The following is a 17,269-nucleotide window of genomic DNA, read 5'->3' as shown; positions in this document are numbered from 1 at the left end:
CCCAAGGTGGCCTCAGAGTGGCCCCATAGTCCCCAAGGTAGCCCCAGGGACCCCAAAGGTGGCCTCAGGGTGGCCCCACAGCTCCCAAAGTTGCCCCAAGGATCCCAAAGTGGCCTCAGGGTCCCCAAAGTTGGCCTCAGGGCAGCCCCAGGGATCCCAAAGTTGGCCTGAGAGTGGCCCATGGTCCCCAAAGTGCCCCCAGTGTCCCCGAAGTGGCCTCAGATTGTCCCCACAGCTCCCAAAATGGCCCCAGGGATCCCAAAGTGGCCTCAGGGCCCCCAAAGGTGGCCTCAGGGTGGCCCCACAGTCCCCAAAGTTGCCCCCCTGTCCCCAAAGGTGGCCTCAAATCGTCCCCACGGTCCCCAAAGTGTCCCCAGGGTCCCCAAAACGTCCCCAACCCCGCGCCCCGAGTGACGCCCCCGCAGACTGTCCAGACAACGCCAGCGACTCGTGTTTATTACAAAAGAAGTCGGTCACCCCGGATTATTATTATTATTATTATTTTCGTCGTCTTTTTTTTTCCGTTTGTTTTGTTTTTTTACAAAGGAGCCAAAAAACTACAATTTTCATCTAGTCTCTTTGTACAAAAAAATAGCACTTTTCGAAAACGGGGCTCGGGACGGCGGCCACCGGAGTAGAAAAAGCACGGCCACGGCCAGAGGGAACAGTCCGGGCACGGGGGGGGGGTTATTGCCAGCTGGGGGGGGGCACGGGGCCAGATCCTGCCCCCCCCACCCCGTCCCGGGTGGTTAAAGCTGGCAGGGCGGCCCCAAAACCCCCGTTTTTTGCCCCAAATCCCAACCTCGGGTGGACAGCGGTGGGGTGGGAGCTGGACCCCCCCCCCCCCCAGCCTCCCTGGGACCCCCCCCTCAGGATCAAGGCACGTTTTGCTCCCCGCGGGCACCGGAGGCATTTTGGGGGGTGGGGGGGGGGCTGTTTTGGGGGGGGGCACTGGGTGCCACGGAGCCTCAATGGGACAAACTGGGACAAACTGGGACGAACTGGGACGACCGGGTCCAGCTGCCCCCTCCCCAGCGATGGAAGCACCGAGGGCTCCGGGGGTGTCACCCCCACCCCAAAATTTCCCCCCCCCCCCCCCACAAGACCCCAAAATAATGGGGAGGGGGGGGGGGCCCCCAGCATCTCCTCGCTGCCGGCCGCGTTTCCATAGGAAAATTAAGCTCCATCAGCCCCAAAAAAGCAAAAAGGGACGAGGGGGGGGGACACAAAAGGGGGGGGGGGGGGGGACACATCACCGGGGTGCTGCCACAGCCTGGGGGGGGGGGGGGGACACCAAAAAACCCGAGGGCAAAACCCCCGATGGAGCTGGGGGGGGGGGGGGGGGGGGGGCGCGGGACGGGGTTGGCACTTTGGGGGTGCTGGGGGGGGTCCCAGGGGCTGCGGTGCCCCCCCCCCTCAGGGCAGGGGGGTGATAAATCAAGGCTTAAATTAACCAAATTCTGCTTTCTATCGATTTTCTGTAGCTTCCAGTATCGAGGGGGGGGGGTGGGGGGGGGGGGGGAAAAAAAGGGAGAGGGCCGGGGGGGGCCTCATAGTGCTTCACCGGTTATTAAAATACAAATGCGTAAAGTTTCCTATATAAAAATATACAAATGCAAAAATATAATATCGAGAGAGGGGGGGGGGGGGTGGGGGGAGAAAAAAGGGCCGGCCGAGGGGGGGGGGGTTGTGTGTGTGTAGGGGGGGGGCCTCGCTCGCCTCCTCCCTCCCTGCAGGGCTTTAATTTAAAAAAAAAAAGGAAAAAAAAGAGAAAATCCCAGGGAAAGAGCTTCACAGTTTGGCTGTCTCCCCCCCTCCCAGCCCCGGGGGGGCCCCAAAATGGATTTGGGGGGGGCCAAAATGGATTTTTGGGGGGTTCCCAGCTCTGGGAGGGCCCCCCCCCCCGCTATGGGGCAGACCCCAAAAAGAGGGGATGGGGCCAGGGGGGCGCGGGGTGATGCTGAGCGCAGTCCCCTGGTGGTCCTGGGGGGGGGGGGAACAAAATTATTCCCCAAAAAAGCCCCCCCAAAAGCCCCCCCCACATGCATGGGTAGGGAGGGGGAAGCCTGAGCTCAGCCCTGGGAGCGGGGGCTGCCCGCGGCCCCTTCCTCGCCCCCCCCCCAGTAACCCCAAACCATTCCCACTGCCAAACTGGGACTGCTCCCACCTCCGGGGGGGGGGCTCCCAGGGGTGTCCCCCCCCCGCCACCTGCTCCTCGCCTTCCTTCTGTCCCCACTCTGCTCAGAAACAAGGAGATTTTACCCCAAAAAGCTCCCGCCTTGGGATTAGGGGTGCTCAAGCTCTGTGCCCCCCCCCTCGCCAACTGGTTCTGGGGGGGGGGGGGGCAAAAGGAGCCAGGGCCCCCCCCCCTCCGGGGGCTCCTTCCTGGCCGGAGGGAGGGGAAGGGCAGCAGGAAGAGGAGGGTGGGGGAGGAAGAACGGAAGGGGAGCGAGCGGGGCCGGGAAAAGCCAGGCGGGGGGGGGGGGGGGGGCAAGGAAAAAAAAAAAGGAAAAAAAGGAAAAAAAAAAAAAGGAAAAAAAAAAAAAGGAAAAAAAAAAAAAGGAAAAAAAAGGGAAAAAAAAAAGAAAAAAAAGGGAAAAAAATAAAAAAAGGGAAAAAAAAAAAAGGAAAAAAAAGGGAAAAAAAAAAGAAAAAAAAGGGAAAAAAATAAAAAAAGGGAAAAAAAGCAAAAAAAGGGAAAAAAAAAGGGAAAAACCAGGGTTTTCCCCAATCATCCCCATTTCTAACACCCGTTTCTGCAAGCCTCGAGGAAGTGCGGCTGGAAGGGGGGAGGAAACCCCCCCCCGGCACGGATTTGGGGGGGTTATCGGCGTTCCTGGGACTGAGGATGGCAAAAAAATGCATTTCCTCAGGTCGCCGAGGGCCCCCCCCAGCCCGTGTCCGTCCCCCCCCCCCCCAGCCCCTTCCTGGGTCCCAGCCCCTCTCTGACAGCTCGAGTGAACCTGCACAAAAATTTACAATTCGGGATAAAAACAAAAAAAAAAAAAAAGGGGGAAAAAGGGTTTCTCGGGCACAACCCAAAAATCACAACTTCCAGGGAAGGAGGGGGGGGAGAGGGGGGGGGAAGAAAAAAAAAAAAAAGCAAAACCTCACCCAAATAATTACAAAGAAATCAAAGAACCTAAAAGCAAAGCGTACAAAAAAAGACCTGGGGTTGGTTGTGATTTTTTTTTTGTTGTTTTTTTTCTTTTTTTTTTTTCTGGGTTACAGCAAGGAACCGGGGGGGGGGCTGGGCCCCGTCCTGGGGGGGGGGGGGGGGGCAACCTGCTCCGAGATAAGGCATCAAAGGGACCAAGCCATGGTCGCAGCAAAACCTCTCCTCTCTCTCAAAACGAAGACATTTTATATTTTTATATATATAATAATAATATAGAATCTTTTTTTTTTTCTTTCCTTTTTTTTCTCTTTTCTCCCTCTTTTTTTTTTTTTTTTTTTTTTGGCTTTTTTTTGTGTTTTTTTTTTTTTTTGTGTCTTTTCTTTTGCTAAAAACGTATTCCAACGATCGGATGCTTTTTTTTTTTTTGTTGTTTTTTAACCAAAGGCATGATGGCATCGAAGGCTAGCTACGGGGAGGGGGGGGGCAGACGGACAACCTCGGGGAGGGGAAGGAGAGGGGAAAGGAGGGAGAGGGCGGGGAGGGGAGGGGGGGGGGGAGGAAAAATAATAATAATAAGAGGATCAAGCCGAAATTAAAAAATATATATATATAGCTCTGGCCTTCGCGCGTGGTCACCGGGCCCCGGAGGTTCGGCCAGCTCACGGAGGGCTGCGATGCCGGGGAGGAAGGGAAGGGGGGGGGGCACATTTTGGGTGCCCCCCACCCCGTGGCTGAGCGCGTCGTCGTCGCCGGCTCCTCCGTGTCCCCCTGCGGTGCCACCGGTGGCTTTTTTTTGTTGTTTTTTTTTTGTTTGTTTTTTTTTTTTTTGGGAAGTGGAGGGGGGGGGACACGGAGGGGGGGGGTCGGTGGTGGTGTTTCAGAAGCCGTTGCCGCTGATGTTGATGGATTGGAGGTCGGCCACTTGCATGACGTTGATGCCGCTGCTGGCCAGGCGGGCGATGCCCTCGGGGCAGATGGCTTCCATGGCTACCATGTTGGTGGCGATGAGGGCCGAGGGGGTGGCCCCCCCGTTGCCCTCGGCGGCCCCCCCAGCGTCCAGGGGGACGGCGGCGGCGGCGGCGACGTTGGCCACGTTGATGGCCACGCTGTTGGCCGCGCCGCCCTTCTTGTTCTGGTGGGTCTTGATGTGCTTGGAGAGGTGGTCGCTGCGCATGAAGCGCTTGGGGCACTCCGGGCAGGCGAATTTCTTCTCCCCTGTGAGAAAAAAAGCTCATAAAGGGGGTGTCGGAGGGTTCTGTCCCCCCCAAAAACCCACCCGGAGAGGGGACGGGGGGGGTGTAGCCCCCCCGTTTTGGCCCCCAGCCCTACCCGTGTGCGTGCGCTTGTGCCGCTGCAGCTCGTCGGAGCGGGTGAAGCGCTTCCCGCAGAGGATCCAGGTGCAGATGAAGGGGCGCTCGCCCGTGTGCCACCGCAGGTGAGCCCTCAGGTGCGAGGTCTTGCCGTACACCTTGCCGCAGCCCGGGATGTGGCAGATGTGCTGCTTTTTTTTCCCCGGGTCTCCGGAGCTCCTGGAAGAGGCCGAGGGGTTAGAACGGTACCAAAGGAGAACGAATATCGGGGTTTGCGCCCTCCCGTTCCCAGCACCGCTGGAAAAAAAGGACTGGGATGGCCTGGAAAGGGTCATCAGGCTTTGTGCTCCCCTGTTCCCATCACCACTGGAAAAAAAAAGGACTGGAATGGCCTGGGAAGGGTCCTGAGGAGGCCACGAAGGTGATACGGGGCCTGGAGCATCTTCCCTAGGAGGAGAGGCTGAGAGACCTGGGGCTGTTCAGCCTTGGGAAGAGAAGACTGAGGGGGGATCTCATCAATGTGCTTAAATATGTGAAGCGTGGGAGACAGGGATTTGGCCAACCTCTTCTCAGAGGCCTGTGGGGACAGGACAAGAGGCAACGGCCACAAAATGGAGCCCAGGCAGTTCCGCACCAACAGGCGAAAGAAATTCTTCACAGAGAGGGTGCCGGAGCGCTGGGACAGGCTGCCCAGGGAGGCTGTGGGGTCTCCTTCTCTGGAGATATTCAAGGCCCGTCTGGAGGCCTACGTGGGCAGCCTGCTGTAGGGAGCTGCTTTGGCAGGGGGGTTGGTCCCGATGAGCTCTCGAGGTCCCTTCCAACCCCTACAACTCTGTGATCCTGCAAAAACCCATCCCCAACGAAGGGGAGCAGCCGTGCCACGTACCCCTGGGTGACCAGGATTCATCCCGCACCCCCGAGACCCGTCCCTAAAGCCCTAAAGGCGTGCCCCCCCCCATTCCTGGCCGTCCCCTTACCTTCCCTCGCTGTCCTTGCAGTAGGGGCAGGTGCAGGCTTCCCTCCGCACCTTGCGGCCCTGCTGGGGCTGGGGGTCGGGGCTGGTTTCTCCTTCCTCCACCGCCGCGCTGTCGTCGCCCAGCCCGTCCCCGCTGGCTCCGTGGAGGCCCAGCTGGGCGCTGTGGTCACCTGCGGGGAAGCAGAGAGCTTACGGAGGGCTCCGGGCACGTCCCCAACACCTTGAAACCCTCCCCGCAGCAGCCACGGAGCCCGGAGCTTCATCCCCTTCGCCTCGGCGGCTTGAAGGAGCAGGGGGGAGGTTGTAAATTCCCGTGGGATTTGAGCTCTGGGAATCCCAGCGCCCCCCCTGCGCCCTTCCCCGTGCCCGCCCGAGGCAGGAGCCGGGTTCCCAGCACGGCCACGGCCGCCACCTGCCAACTATTTCAGCTATTTCGCTTCCCTGAGCTCAGAAAAAAACAAAAAAAAACACACAAAAAATGTAAACCCAGCAGTGCCAACCAGCTGGGCAGCGATAAAGCGAGGGGCTGAGCAACACCAAGGGCATCGCCGCCTCCTGCACCCAAATTTCACCACCTCCCGTTCTCACCTTCCCCATCCGGGGCCGCTCACCCGCTCCTCTCCCCACAGACAGCTCCGGGATGTGCCTTCTCTTTTTGTTTTTCCCCTAAATCGCCTCTTTTCCCCTCGATTTGTGGGCTGGGCGAGCCGGCTCGCCCTTCCCCGACACCTCCTTGCGTTAAACCCGAGGAAAGCAACAAGCGAGGGGAGCAAACACCCGGAGAAGAAGCGAGACCCCCCGAAATCCCCCCCAAAAATGCAGCGATGAATAAATCGGCCCTCAGCAGCCCCCAGCAGCTCAGACGGGGCCGGCACGCGCCCCGTTAATTGCTGGGATTACAACCAGGAGACAGAGGCAGAAAAAGCTGAAAAATCCTAAAAGCTGAAAAATCCTCTCGGGGAGCAATTCCCAATTAGAAAAAAACCCCTCGGAGCTGCGGGGCCGTGCTGCCAACAACCATAAACCACCCGTGCTGGGGATGGGGGGCGAAAGGGGGGGGGAAGTTTTGAAGCCCATCAGTTTTCATTGCCGTTTTATGGCTTCTGCTGGCGTCTTAATCGCTCCCCCCCCCAGCCCCACGCGCGCTTCGCCAGGGTTTTTATTTCCCTTCAAGCTCCGCTGCTTGATTGTTTTCACGCGGGCGCGGGGCCGGCGGGCTGAGTAATCTCTTTTCAGCAGCAATTAACGTATGCCAAGCGGGCTGGCGGCAGATTTAGGGCCGAGAAGACGCCGCCAGCCGAGCCGGAGCATCCTCGGTTTGTTCCAAATTCGCCTCTTTCCTCCCAAATTTCCTGCGTGCAGCATCCGGGGTGGAGATCGGTGGTGGCGGGGCCGAGCTAGGACACGTGCGGGGACACGTGCGGCCTCGTTCCCCGGAGCAGACGGCGCCGTGCTCTGCTCCTCTGCCCCCAAATCCTCTCCCGATGCCATCAGGGCTGGTATTTCCCCCCAAAAAAACCCCGCTGGGGCTGCACAGAGCCGTGCGGGGACGGGTTTGTCACCGAGAGGCTGCTGGGGACATCGGGGACGTGGCAGCGCCCCAATTCACCCCACAAGGGGCAGGGGCAAGGACCGGCTCCAGCTCCTCTCTGCAGTGCCTTCAGCTGTGAAATCTGCTCCAAAATCCTGTTTTTTTGTTGTTTTTTATTTTTCCAGGCAGCGTGCCCAGGCAGGAGGTGGCACACCGGGGCCCTTCCTGCACCCCGAGGGAATTTCACAGCCCGGCGAGGTTCGGGGTTGAGCTCCCTTACCAGCAGGTGTCAGTGGTGCCCCGGGGAGGCTCCAAAAAGAAGAAAAACCACCCAAAAAAACAGAGCTGAGAGCAGCCGAGCGGCTTCGATGCTCACCGCCAGCACCTGCGCTTGTCCGGGGTGGGAGAAGAGCTCTGCCCAGAGCTGGGGTTTGGTTTTCTTTTCAACCTTTCCAAGCCTCCAGATCCTGTTGTAGCCACCAGATCGGAGATTTCCCATCGCACACAAACCCTCCTGGGAGAGCTGCTGCCGAAAGGAAGGGGAGACACACGGCACCCCAAAAAAAGACAAACCCCACAGAGGGGGGAGAATCCAGCACGGGAACCTCGGATCCGCTTCCAGCTTCCACCAGGCTGAAGCCCACGCAGCGTTTTATCGTCTGCCGGCGCGTCACACGGAGGGGAAAAAAGCCCGAGCCTTCCTTCTGGTAATCTATGGCTGGCATCTAATTAAGGCAGAAATAAATTAAGGCAGGAGGAGACGGATCCCGGACGCACGCGCTCCATCCTTCACGGATCGGGACGCGCCGAAGCCTCCGGAATATTGCAGCTTCAGGAGAAAACTTGGCCAGCCGGATAATTTACGTTGATTATCTCCACTAATAGAGATGATTTCTAAGCTTTTCCAGGGCCTGCCAAGGCCCCGGTCCACGCTCGGGTCAATGAAGCTCTGAGAAAATTGAGGAGCAGGAGGTGGGGGGGGGGTGAGGGTGAAAACCCCAAATCCTGGGGAGCACGGGGCCAGGAGGGACTTGCCTGCGAGGGGGCTGCCCCCGTTCTGCTCCTGTGTCCAGTCCTGCTGTGGTTTTTTTTTTTGCTTGCCACGTCCCCGAGACAAGGTGCTTCTTGTCTTCTGGCCGCTCGTCGGAGGGAAAAATCCGCTGGGGTTGAGTGGGTTTTATTCAGCAAAGGGGAAGGAGGGGAGAAAAGCCCCCGCGGGCACGGGGAGGGAGGATTCGGAGCCACCCCGAGTGACCCCGGGAGGGGGACAGGCGCAGGGAGGAGCTGGGGGAAAATGGGTTCTTGTGTAAATGCTGCAGAGTTGGCAGCTGCAGCCCTGCCGAGAGGAAAGGGAGGGGGAAATCACCCCCATGTACCAGGAATCAGCTTTTTTGGGGGGATAAAGCACCCCCAGGCACCAGGAACCAGGTCCCAGGGGGTCAAAAATCACCACGACACACCAGAAACCAGCTCCTGGGGGGGGTAAATCACCATGACATACAAGAAGCCAGCTTCCACAAAGGGATAAATCACCACCAGGCACCAGGAACCAGGTCCCAGCAGGGGAAAATCACCACGACACAGCAGAAACCAGCTTCTGGGGGGGTAAAATCGCCACCATGCACCAGAAACCAGCTTCTGGGGGGGAATAAATCACCACCAGGCACCAGAAACCAGGTCCCAGGAGGGGTAAATCGGCACCACGCAGCAGAAACCAGCTTCTGGGGGGAATAAATCGCCGCAACACACAAAAAAACAGCTTCCAGAAAGGGCTAAATTGCCACCAGACACCAAAAAACAGCTTCTGAGGGGGGTAAATCACCACGACACACCAGAAACCAGCTTCCAGGGGGGGCTAAATCACCACCAGGCACCAAAATACAACTTATGGGGTGGGAAAAAATCCCCCCCACTCCCCAGAAACCAGCTTTTTGGGGGGATAAATCCCCCCCACAGCCCAGAAACCATCTCCCAGGCGCAATGTGAAGTTTCCAGAGGCAGCTTTAGGCTGAAGGCCGGGGCTCGCAGCCCTCCCCGGTTCCTCCTCCTCTCCTTCGGAGGTTTTTCGGGCAGAGCCTGACCTCCCCAAAACACCCCAGCACCATCCTGCAGACGGAGGGAAGACGACGAGAGGGAGCAGAGCGTGTTTTCAGAGGCAGGCCCCTCGGTTTTTTATCTCCTTTGAGTTTTTATCTCCTTTGATCTCCCGGCTGATTTGGGAAAGGAGCTGGGCTGCAGCGGGAGCCGCTGGTGGAAACTCGCCCAGCTCTGGCTGCATAATTTGGGGACAAATTTGGGGACACCGGGAGGTCCCGGGTTGGGCTGCAGCACCCCGAGTGGCCGTGCCTGGCTCTGGGTTTAGCGACCTGTGAAGCCAGGAGGTGATTTTTGCACCGCCTTTAATTGGAGGCAGTTTCTGTGCGTCACGGTGACGCTTCCTTGTAGGAACACCCCGGGCACGGAGCTGGCTCAGCCCGCTGTCACCTCCTGTCCCCCAGCAGCCACCAAGCACCTTTGTCACGCTGCAAACCCAACCACGCAGCCCCTCTGAGCTCTGAATTTCCCCCTGGAGCTGCCAAAAAATTGGGGTTTTGCTGCTGATCCTGTCAAAGCCGGGACCCCGGTGCCCAAGGGGTGGCCCTGCCGGAGCGCCTCGCCCCGTGGCACAGCAAATCCGGCACCAAACGGCACCAAAACGGAGCGGGTTGGGTAAAGGGAAGGAAAAACGTCCTCAACGATGCGTGAGGGGGAACGGGGCACACCCAAAGAGGCTGCAGAGAGGGGAAATCCCCGCTCCTGAGCCTCCGGGTTCCTCCTCTCGCCCCAGCCTCCGAGCCACAACGGGGGATTTGTGCCCGTGCCAGGGGACAAGGAGAGGCCCCGAACGCCAGACCGGGGAGCTGGGGGTCTGTAAAGCAGCCGGGACGAAGTGACAGCAGCTCCCCGAGACCCTCCTGGCACGGGGAGATGAAATTTGGGCTCCTCGGAGAGGCTGCGAGGGGAAAAGGGGAGGAGAGGGCGAAAAAGGGGAGGACGGGGATAAAAGGAAGGGGAGGATGAGGGTAAGAGGAAGAGGAGGACGAGGATAAGAGGAAGGGGAGGATGAGGGTAAGAGGAAGGGGAGGACGAGGGCAGTGCCGTGAGCCAGCCCCAAGCTGGGCGGGGAAGCTCCCTGGCAGGGCGCCCGGTGCCGCTGGTGCGCAGCACCCAACCAGTCCAACCAGCACCGCCCCAGTACGCTCCCAGTCCCACCGCAGAGAGGAGGAGGAGGAAGAGGAAGAGCAGGGCCGCCCCACAGAGCCACCCCCGAGCCCCTCGCTGTGCCGACAGCGGCTTTGCAGGGGGAAGGAGCCCCCCGGAAGGGTCGCAGCCCCGTGGGATATCGCGACAGGGCTCAGGACCCCCCCGACAGGTCCCGTGTGCCCCCCCCCCAGCACCGCTCGTTATGGGGGCGAGGACAGAGCCCAGGAAGCCAGGAGGGAGCTTCGGGTCCAGCCCGGCTCGGGTTTGGAGGAGGAAATTTCCCAACTCAATTATTTTCTGACGTTGACGTCACCGGGGGGGGGGGGGGAGCGAAAAAAAAACCAACAATCCCAGCGCCCCGAGGAGAAATCCTGCCCGGGCTTGCTGGCTCAGGACGGGTTCTGATTCTCCCCCATGCCCTGGGGATGGCTCAGCTCATCCAGGCCCTGCCACCAAGCTGCAAACGGGGACAATCGGGGGACAATCGGGGGACAATGGGGTCTCTGTGGCAGCCCCGCTGCCTGCCAACGGCCCCGGGAGCACGGAGGCACGGCCTGGGAGCGGGGCTGCGTTTGGCAGCTGGGTTTTGTGGGGTTACATCCTCCATCCGGGCTGTTTCCTTTCCTAAAGGTGTCCTTGTGGGGTTTTTTCCTCTTCCCAGAGGTGTCCTCGTGGGGTTTGATGCCGGGATTCAGCCACGAGCCCCCACCCGAGCGCCGGCCAGAGCCTGGGAACGGGGCTGCTCCTGCCAAAAGGCCCCGGGGCGGGCGAGATTTGGGGCTTGGTGGGGAGCTCACCGCAGTGGGGCCGGTCCCTTGGGGTCCCAGGATGTCCCTCAGTGTCCTGGGCTGTCCCCCAGTGTCCCGGGGACACGCAGGATCCGTGTGAGGTGTGGGGACAGCCGCCTGCTTGGGTCTTCACCCACCAGACCAGGGTTGGCAGCGGGATGAGTGTGGTGCCACAGCAGCATTGCCAGCACAGAGTGACCCCAAAACCTTGCTCTCCATGACCCCAAAGGAGCCACGTGGCCGAGGGACCCTCCCCGGGCTGGAGAAGCCCCCCCCTGAGGGCTCGGCTGCTGGACACGAGGCCAGGGCCTCGGATGAGGGCTGCTTGCCCAGCGCACGGCGGGGCCAGGGAGGGCCCCGGAGCTGTAGGGGCAATGCCGGGGGCTGGAGAAGGGCAGGGAGCGGGATTTGGGGTCGAGCCACCTGGCTTGAGGACACCGAGAACTCCCTCTGCTCCTCCTCCCCTACAACCAGCTCGAAAGGGGAAGAGAAACCTTCTCCGAGGCTCCCCCACCCCACAGAGCCACGCAGGACACACAGCGTCCCCTTCCCGGCACCGGGGTGACAATCGGCGACCCTACAGAGGGCAGGCACCTGAGTATCGCAGCACCCGGCGCTCCCCCAGCACCCAAAACCTCCTTTTTCCACCCCAAACCTCCTTTTTTTCATCCCAATGCCGTCCTCGTACCCGCTGGGCTCGGGGAACGGCGGCACCACGGTGGCACCACGCGGGATTTTGGGACGAGGCCAGCGGGGCCGTGCCCTCCCCGGCGTGCCGAGCCGGCTGCGGGGCCTGTCGGGCCGGATGCCGTCCCAGTAGGGCCGCCAAGCTCCCAGTTAACTCCCAGCACCTCCCAGTTCACAGCCCGGCGAGCGCCGAGGAGGAGGAGGCGGCGGCTCGAGCAGGACGCCACGGGCTAATTACCGGCACCAGGTTAATTACCAGCACCGCGGTCCACGCACAACACCGGGGGCTGCCTCGCCCCCACAAGACAAAGGTTGCTCCTAAAAACCCCATCCGAGGCCGAGCACGGAAAATTTGGGGATATTTGACCACCAGGAGAGGGGTTGAAGGAAGCTGCTCCCTTAAAACGCCACCAGGGATCAGTTTAAGGGGGCACCAAAAGGGACCCAGAAGGTCTGCAGCCCCCCGGGAGCACGGAAAACCCCAAACGAGAGAAAAAAAATTAAAAAAAAAGAGGAAGAGGAGGAGGAGGAGGAGGAAGAGGAGGCGGCGGGGAGCTGGGGTGGGTGGTCTCGGCAGAGATCCTCCCCGCTCCACCCCCGAGGGCAGAGCCAGGCTCAGCCACAACCACAGCAGGCAGGAGGTGCCTGGAGCCCGCACGGCGCCCTCGGGACCCCGGAAAAGTGGGTGGGGGGCGAAAAAACGAGCCCCCCCCCAAAAAGGGACAGAGCTCGAGGTGCTGTGGTGAGGCTCGGGGACGTGGGGCTCGCCCCCAGCTCATGGAATAACGCCGCAGAGAGCCGGGCTCTGGTGCTCTTGGCCGGGAGCAGCCAGAACGGGGTGGGGAGGGGGGAAAAAAAAACAACAAAAAGCAGGAAAAGGAGCTTAAAAATGAAACCTGCCCGGCGGAGGAGCGAGCGGAGCCGTTTCAGGAGTGGTTTCGGCCCCGTTTTGGTGCTCCCAGGTGGCAGCTGCGGGGGCTGGGGTGGGGGGAGAGCCCTGGGGGGAGTGGGGGGAGCAGGGGAAGGCGCCGTCCTGCCCCGGCACCCAGCTGGGGGCTAAATATAAAGCTGCAGCTCGAGGGAACTCCCCAGGGTCTGGCTGTGTTTTTTTTTTCTTGGGGGAGGGCGGCAGGGGCTGAACTCGCTGCCTCTCCCCGTGTCCTACAGGGCTGGGGTCTCCCTGCAGCCCAGCCCCACGGCCCCTGCCCTCCCCGGGGTGTTTTCCACACCCCCAGGGGGGTGTTGGGGCTTTGCACCAGCCCCCGCCGCTCCTCCCCTCAAAAAGTTCCTCCCCTTTCCTCTCCTTCCCCACTCGCAGCCACCTCCCGGGCTCTCTTTGCACCTGCTCAACCCCCAAAAAAAACCCTAATTCCACCCCAAACCATCACTTCCAGCACCAAACCACCAGCACAGCCTCGCCGCTCCCCTCCTAGGGGCCACCACGAGCCCTGAGCCACTTGCCCAGCTCCAGCCCCGGTGACCCCGCGTGGTTTCTCCTCCCGTTTTTCCCCCCCCCCCCCCGGCGGCACTTACCGGCGGCGTTGGCGATGGCCAGGGGCAACCCTGGCAGCTGGTGAACCTGGATCCCGGAGGCTCCCAAGGCACTGAGGTTAATAGTCTGGAGGCCGGGCACGGAGGAGAGCTGGGCGGCGTTGACCGTGACGGTGCCGCTGGGGAGGGAGGCGATGGGGGTGAGGGTGGTGCTGGTGCTGCCCGTCTGGCCCAGAGAAACTCCCTGCATGGGGGCCAAGGTGATTGTCTGCGCCTGGGGGTTCTGCACCTGCAGGTTTTGGAGCTGGATGGTTTGCCAGCTCACCTGCCCGTTGGGCCCCACCGTCGGGGTGCGGATGATGATGGGCCCCGAGTTGGGGACGGCTTGGAGCTGCAGGTTCTGCAGGGCGTCCTGCGAGATGGCCTGGGTGGCGAAGGGCTGGCCGGAGAGCGGGGCGGTCTGCAGGGTTTGGATCGTTTGCCCCCCTTGGACCAGCTGGGGTTGGATCAGGATCTGTTGTTGTTGTTGTTGTTGCTGCTGCTGTTGCTGCTGCTGGCTCTGCTCGCCTTCCTTCTGCTGCCCCGGCTGCAACGCCACCCCCGAAACCGGGCTCTGCAGGGAGTCCGAGCTGGGCACGCTGCCGGCCCGCTGAGGCTGCTGCTGTTGTTGCTGCTGCTGCTGCTGCTGCTGCTGCGCCTGGACGTTGGAACCGGTGGAAAAATTCATGATGCCCACGTTGCTGGTGGTGGTGGTGGCCGAATAACTGTTGGCCGTGGTGAAAAAAGAGCCGGAGCTGGCGTGGGACGTGGCGCCGTTGGCCGAGCTGCTGGCGGCGCCCGAGGTGGCCGGCTGCGAGCTGCTGTCCGGAGAGCCCGAACCGCTCAGGGTGACGGTCTGCGAGGTGGGAGCCAGGCTGGCGGCCACGCTGTTGACGGGCAGCAGGGTGATGTTGCCGTTGAGGGCCACGGGGACGTTGGCCACGTATTGGGTTTGCCCCGAGAGGGTGTTGTTGGCCAACCCCACGCCCTGGATGGGGACGGCTTGCTGCAGCAGGTTGGGCATGGCGATCAGGTTGCCCGCGCCCGCTCGGCTCGTGATGATCTGCTGGTTGGCGCCGGGGATGATTTGGAGCTGCCCGGAGGCATCTTGCTGCACGTTCACCTGCGCCGGGGTGGTGGCGAACTGCAGCTGCTGCCCGTCGATGGTCTGGAACTGGGGGATGACCTGGTACTGGATGTTGGGGATGACCCCCGGCAGCCCCGTCAGCACCTGCTGGTTCTGCAGGTTGGAGGCGGCCGTCACCACGTAGGGCCCCGCGCTCACCGGCCGGCTTTTGGAGGCGTCCCCGCCGCCGTTGCTGCCGTTGCTGCCTTGTTCCTTGGAGGTGGGGGTGCTGGAGCCGGCTGAGATGATTTGCCAGCCGTTGGCCGACTGGGCGATCTGGGCGGCGGCGGCCGTCAGGTCCAGCTCGCTGCTCCCCCCCTGCTGGCCCTGGGAGCTGTTGGAGTTCTCGTTGGGGGACTCGATCCTGCTGCAGGTGGCGGCCAGCAGGGCCAGCGGGGAGGGCTGCGACTCCTGGGAGGGAGAGGAGGAGAGAGGAGAGAGGAGGAGAGAGGAGGAGAGAGGAGGAGGAGTTAAGGGGGAAGGAGGCGGTGCCGTGGGCAGATCGAAAATTTTAAAAAAATAAAAAAAATAAATAAATAAAAGGGAAAAAAAAAAAAAAGAGAAGGGAGGGAGGAGCGTGCTTGGAAAAGATAAACACTCCTTCCTGAGAAAACCCACCCACAGGCGGAAAAATACAACTGCCAGGCAGCAGCGGGCTGTCAGGCAGGGACAGCCTGAACCCACACAGCAAAACCCCGCGGGACGGGAGGGGGGGAGCCAGGAGACGGCTCCTCCGCCCCCCCCCCGGGGAACCTCCCCGCTGGCGGGGCTGTGGAGTGCACTGGGAGCACTGGGGGAGGGATTTGGGGGGTGTTTTGGGGGATTTGGGGGGGGTTTTGGGGGTCTGGAGCTCACCTGGCCCTCGGCGCCGGCCGTGCTGCCGTCGCTGCTGCCGTCGCCTTCGCCCTTCTCGGGCTTCACCGCTGCCATCTCATCGGGGCTCTCCTGGTCTGCGCGGGGGGGGGGCGAAAAGGGGAGTCAGAAACATGGCTGGGCAGCGGGGATTTGGGGGGGGGGCACGGGAAAAAAAAAAAATTGGGGGGGTGTAGGGGAAGGGGAGGGGACGTGGGTGCTGCCAACAGGAGGAGGAGGAGGAGGAGGAGGAGGAAGAGGCGGTGGCCCCAGCCCAGCTCCAGGCTCCGGCTCCTCCCCCCCCCCGGCTCGGGGCACTCCCTGCCCCCCCCCCGGCCACCCCGGGCCTCCCCTTTCCCTTCCCCGTTGACCGGGAGCCCGCCCCCCTCCAGCCCCCCCCCCGGGATCCACCCCCGGGATCCACCCCCGGGATTCCCCCGGGCAGCTCCAACCCCCGGGGATCCTCCGGGAGCCTCCCCCGGCCAGGATCCCCCCCCCGCACCCCCCCCCCACGCCGTAAGGCTTCGTGATCCCCCCCCCGCAACAAAACCCTCGCTGCCTGCGCCCTCCTACACAACGCCCCCCCCGTGCCTCGCCCCTTCCCGACCAGATTTCGCCCCCCCCCCGTTAAAAATCCCCCTCCCCACGCACGATCTCGACCCCCCCCACGCAATCACCCCCCCCCCGCTGTCTGTGGCCCCCAAACCCCAGCGCCCCCTTCCTCGACCCCCCCCCCCCCCCGCATCAAAACCCCATTGCACCACTACTCCCCCCCCCAGAAACCCCCCTGCCCCCCCGGAACCCCCCTGCCCACCCCCCCAAACCCCGGTGCCCCCCCTATTTCCCAGCGCCCCCTCCCTGTTACCCCCCCGGACCCCGGGATCCTCCTTTCTACCCCCCCCTTCGCTGCCCCCACTGCCCCCCCCCGACCCCTTCTGCCCCCCCCGGACCCCGCTGCCTCCTCCCCGTTGCCCCCCCCTTCTCCCAGCCCCTATTGCCCCCTCCCCACTGCCTCCCCCCAACCCCGGCTCTCCTATCGCTGCACCCCCCCCGCTGCCTCCATTACCCCCCCCGGACCCCTTCTGCCCCCCCCGACCCCCTCTGAGCCCCCTAACCCTTGTTACCCCCTCCCCGTTGTCCCCCCGAAAACCCGGGACCCCCATTCCTGCCCCCCCCAATACCCCCATTGCCCCCCCCGACCCCCTTTTACCCCCCCAAACCCCCATTACCCCCCCCGGCCCTATTACCCCCCTTAACCCCCTATTACCCCCCCAACCCCCTTTTACCCCCCTATAACCCCCATTACCCCCCCAACCCCCCTTTTACCCCCCCAACCCCCCTTTTCCCCCCTCCCCATCCCCCCTCTGCCCCCCCAAACCCCCTTTTTCCCCCCCCCCCCATTCTCCCCCCCCTTTTTCCCCCTCCCTTCCTCCTCCCCTCCCCTCCCCATCCCCAGCCAGGCCCCTCCGCCCTCCCCCGGGTCCCTCCCCAGAAAAAGGGGGTGTCCCCGTGCGTGTCCCCCCCCCCCCCCCGCCCTCCCCGAGGCCTCCGAGCGAGCCGAGGCCCGGCCTCAACGGGGGCCCGGCCTCAACGGAGGGCCCGGCCGCGGGGCGGGGCCGCCTCTTGGCCCCTCCGAGCGGGGCTGGGCGGAGGGAGGCGAAGCTCGAGCCCCCCTCGCGGCACCCCCCCGGCCACCCCCACGCCCCCTCCTCTTCCTCCCGGGGCCCGTCCTTACCGCTCATGGTGGCCGGGGGGGGGAGCGGGGGGGGGCGGTGCGCGCCCGGCGCGCTCAGGCCGCGGCCTAACCCCGCCGGTGACCGCCGAGGGGCTGCCGAGGGAGGGAGCCGCGCGCCGCGGCCCCGGCCCCGCCGCCCGCCCCCGCCGCCCCTCCCGGCCAATGGGGAGGCGCCGCGGGTGGTTGAGCGACGGCGGCGCCGCCCAATCGGGGAGGAGGGCGGGGGAAAGGGGGAGGGGGGAGAGGGGGGGAAGGAGGGGGAAGGAGGGGGAAGGGGGGAGGGGGGCCGCGCGCGCGCCGCCCCCGCCGCCACGCCCCGGGGGGGGGGGAGGTGGGAGGGGGCCAATGGGGAGAAGGGAGGGGGGGAGGCCCC

The 17,269-nt window shown here is 62.8% G+C and overlaps 1 protein-coding gene across 2 annotated transcripts; it reads right to left on the bottom strand.

The window, feature by feature from the left end:
- Positions 1–3,426: 3,426 nt before the first annotated feature.
- On the bottom strand, positions 3,427–17,036 carry SP1 (Sp1 transcription factor). Of its 2 annotated transcripts, XM_084500001.1 has the most exons (7): positions 16,897–17,036; positions 15,165–15,259; positions 14,469–14,720; positions 13,187–14,375; positions 5,406–5,574; positions 4,448–4,647; positions 3,427–4,333 (listed from the first exon to the last, which is right to left on the bottom strand). In XM_084500001.1, exons 1-7 carry the CDS (start codon positions 16,901–16,903, stop codon positions 3,996–3,998), a joined length of 2,250 nt encoding a protein of 749 aa, XP_084356127.1. In that variant the 5' UTR covers positions 16,904–17,036; the 3' UTR covers positions 3,427–3,995. The 2 variants fall into 2 exon arrangements, with proteins under 2 accessions (XP_084356127.1, XP_084356126.1); XM_084500000.1 differs by having other exon boundaries at positions 13,187–14,720; positions 16,897–17,035.
- Between the last annotated feature and the right edge of the window lie 233 nt (positions 17,037–17,269).

The sequence above is a fragment of the Aythya ferina genome (genome assembly GCF_964211825.1).
Source record: "Aythya ferina genome assembly, chromosome: 28".
Lineage (NCBI taxonomy): Eukaryota > Metazoa > Chordata > Aves > Anseriformes > Anatidae > Aythya > Aythya ferina.
This window is presented reverse-complemented; position numbering and strand designations above follow the sequence as displayed.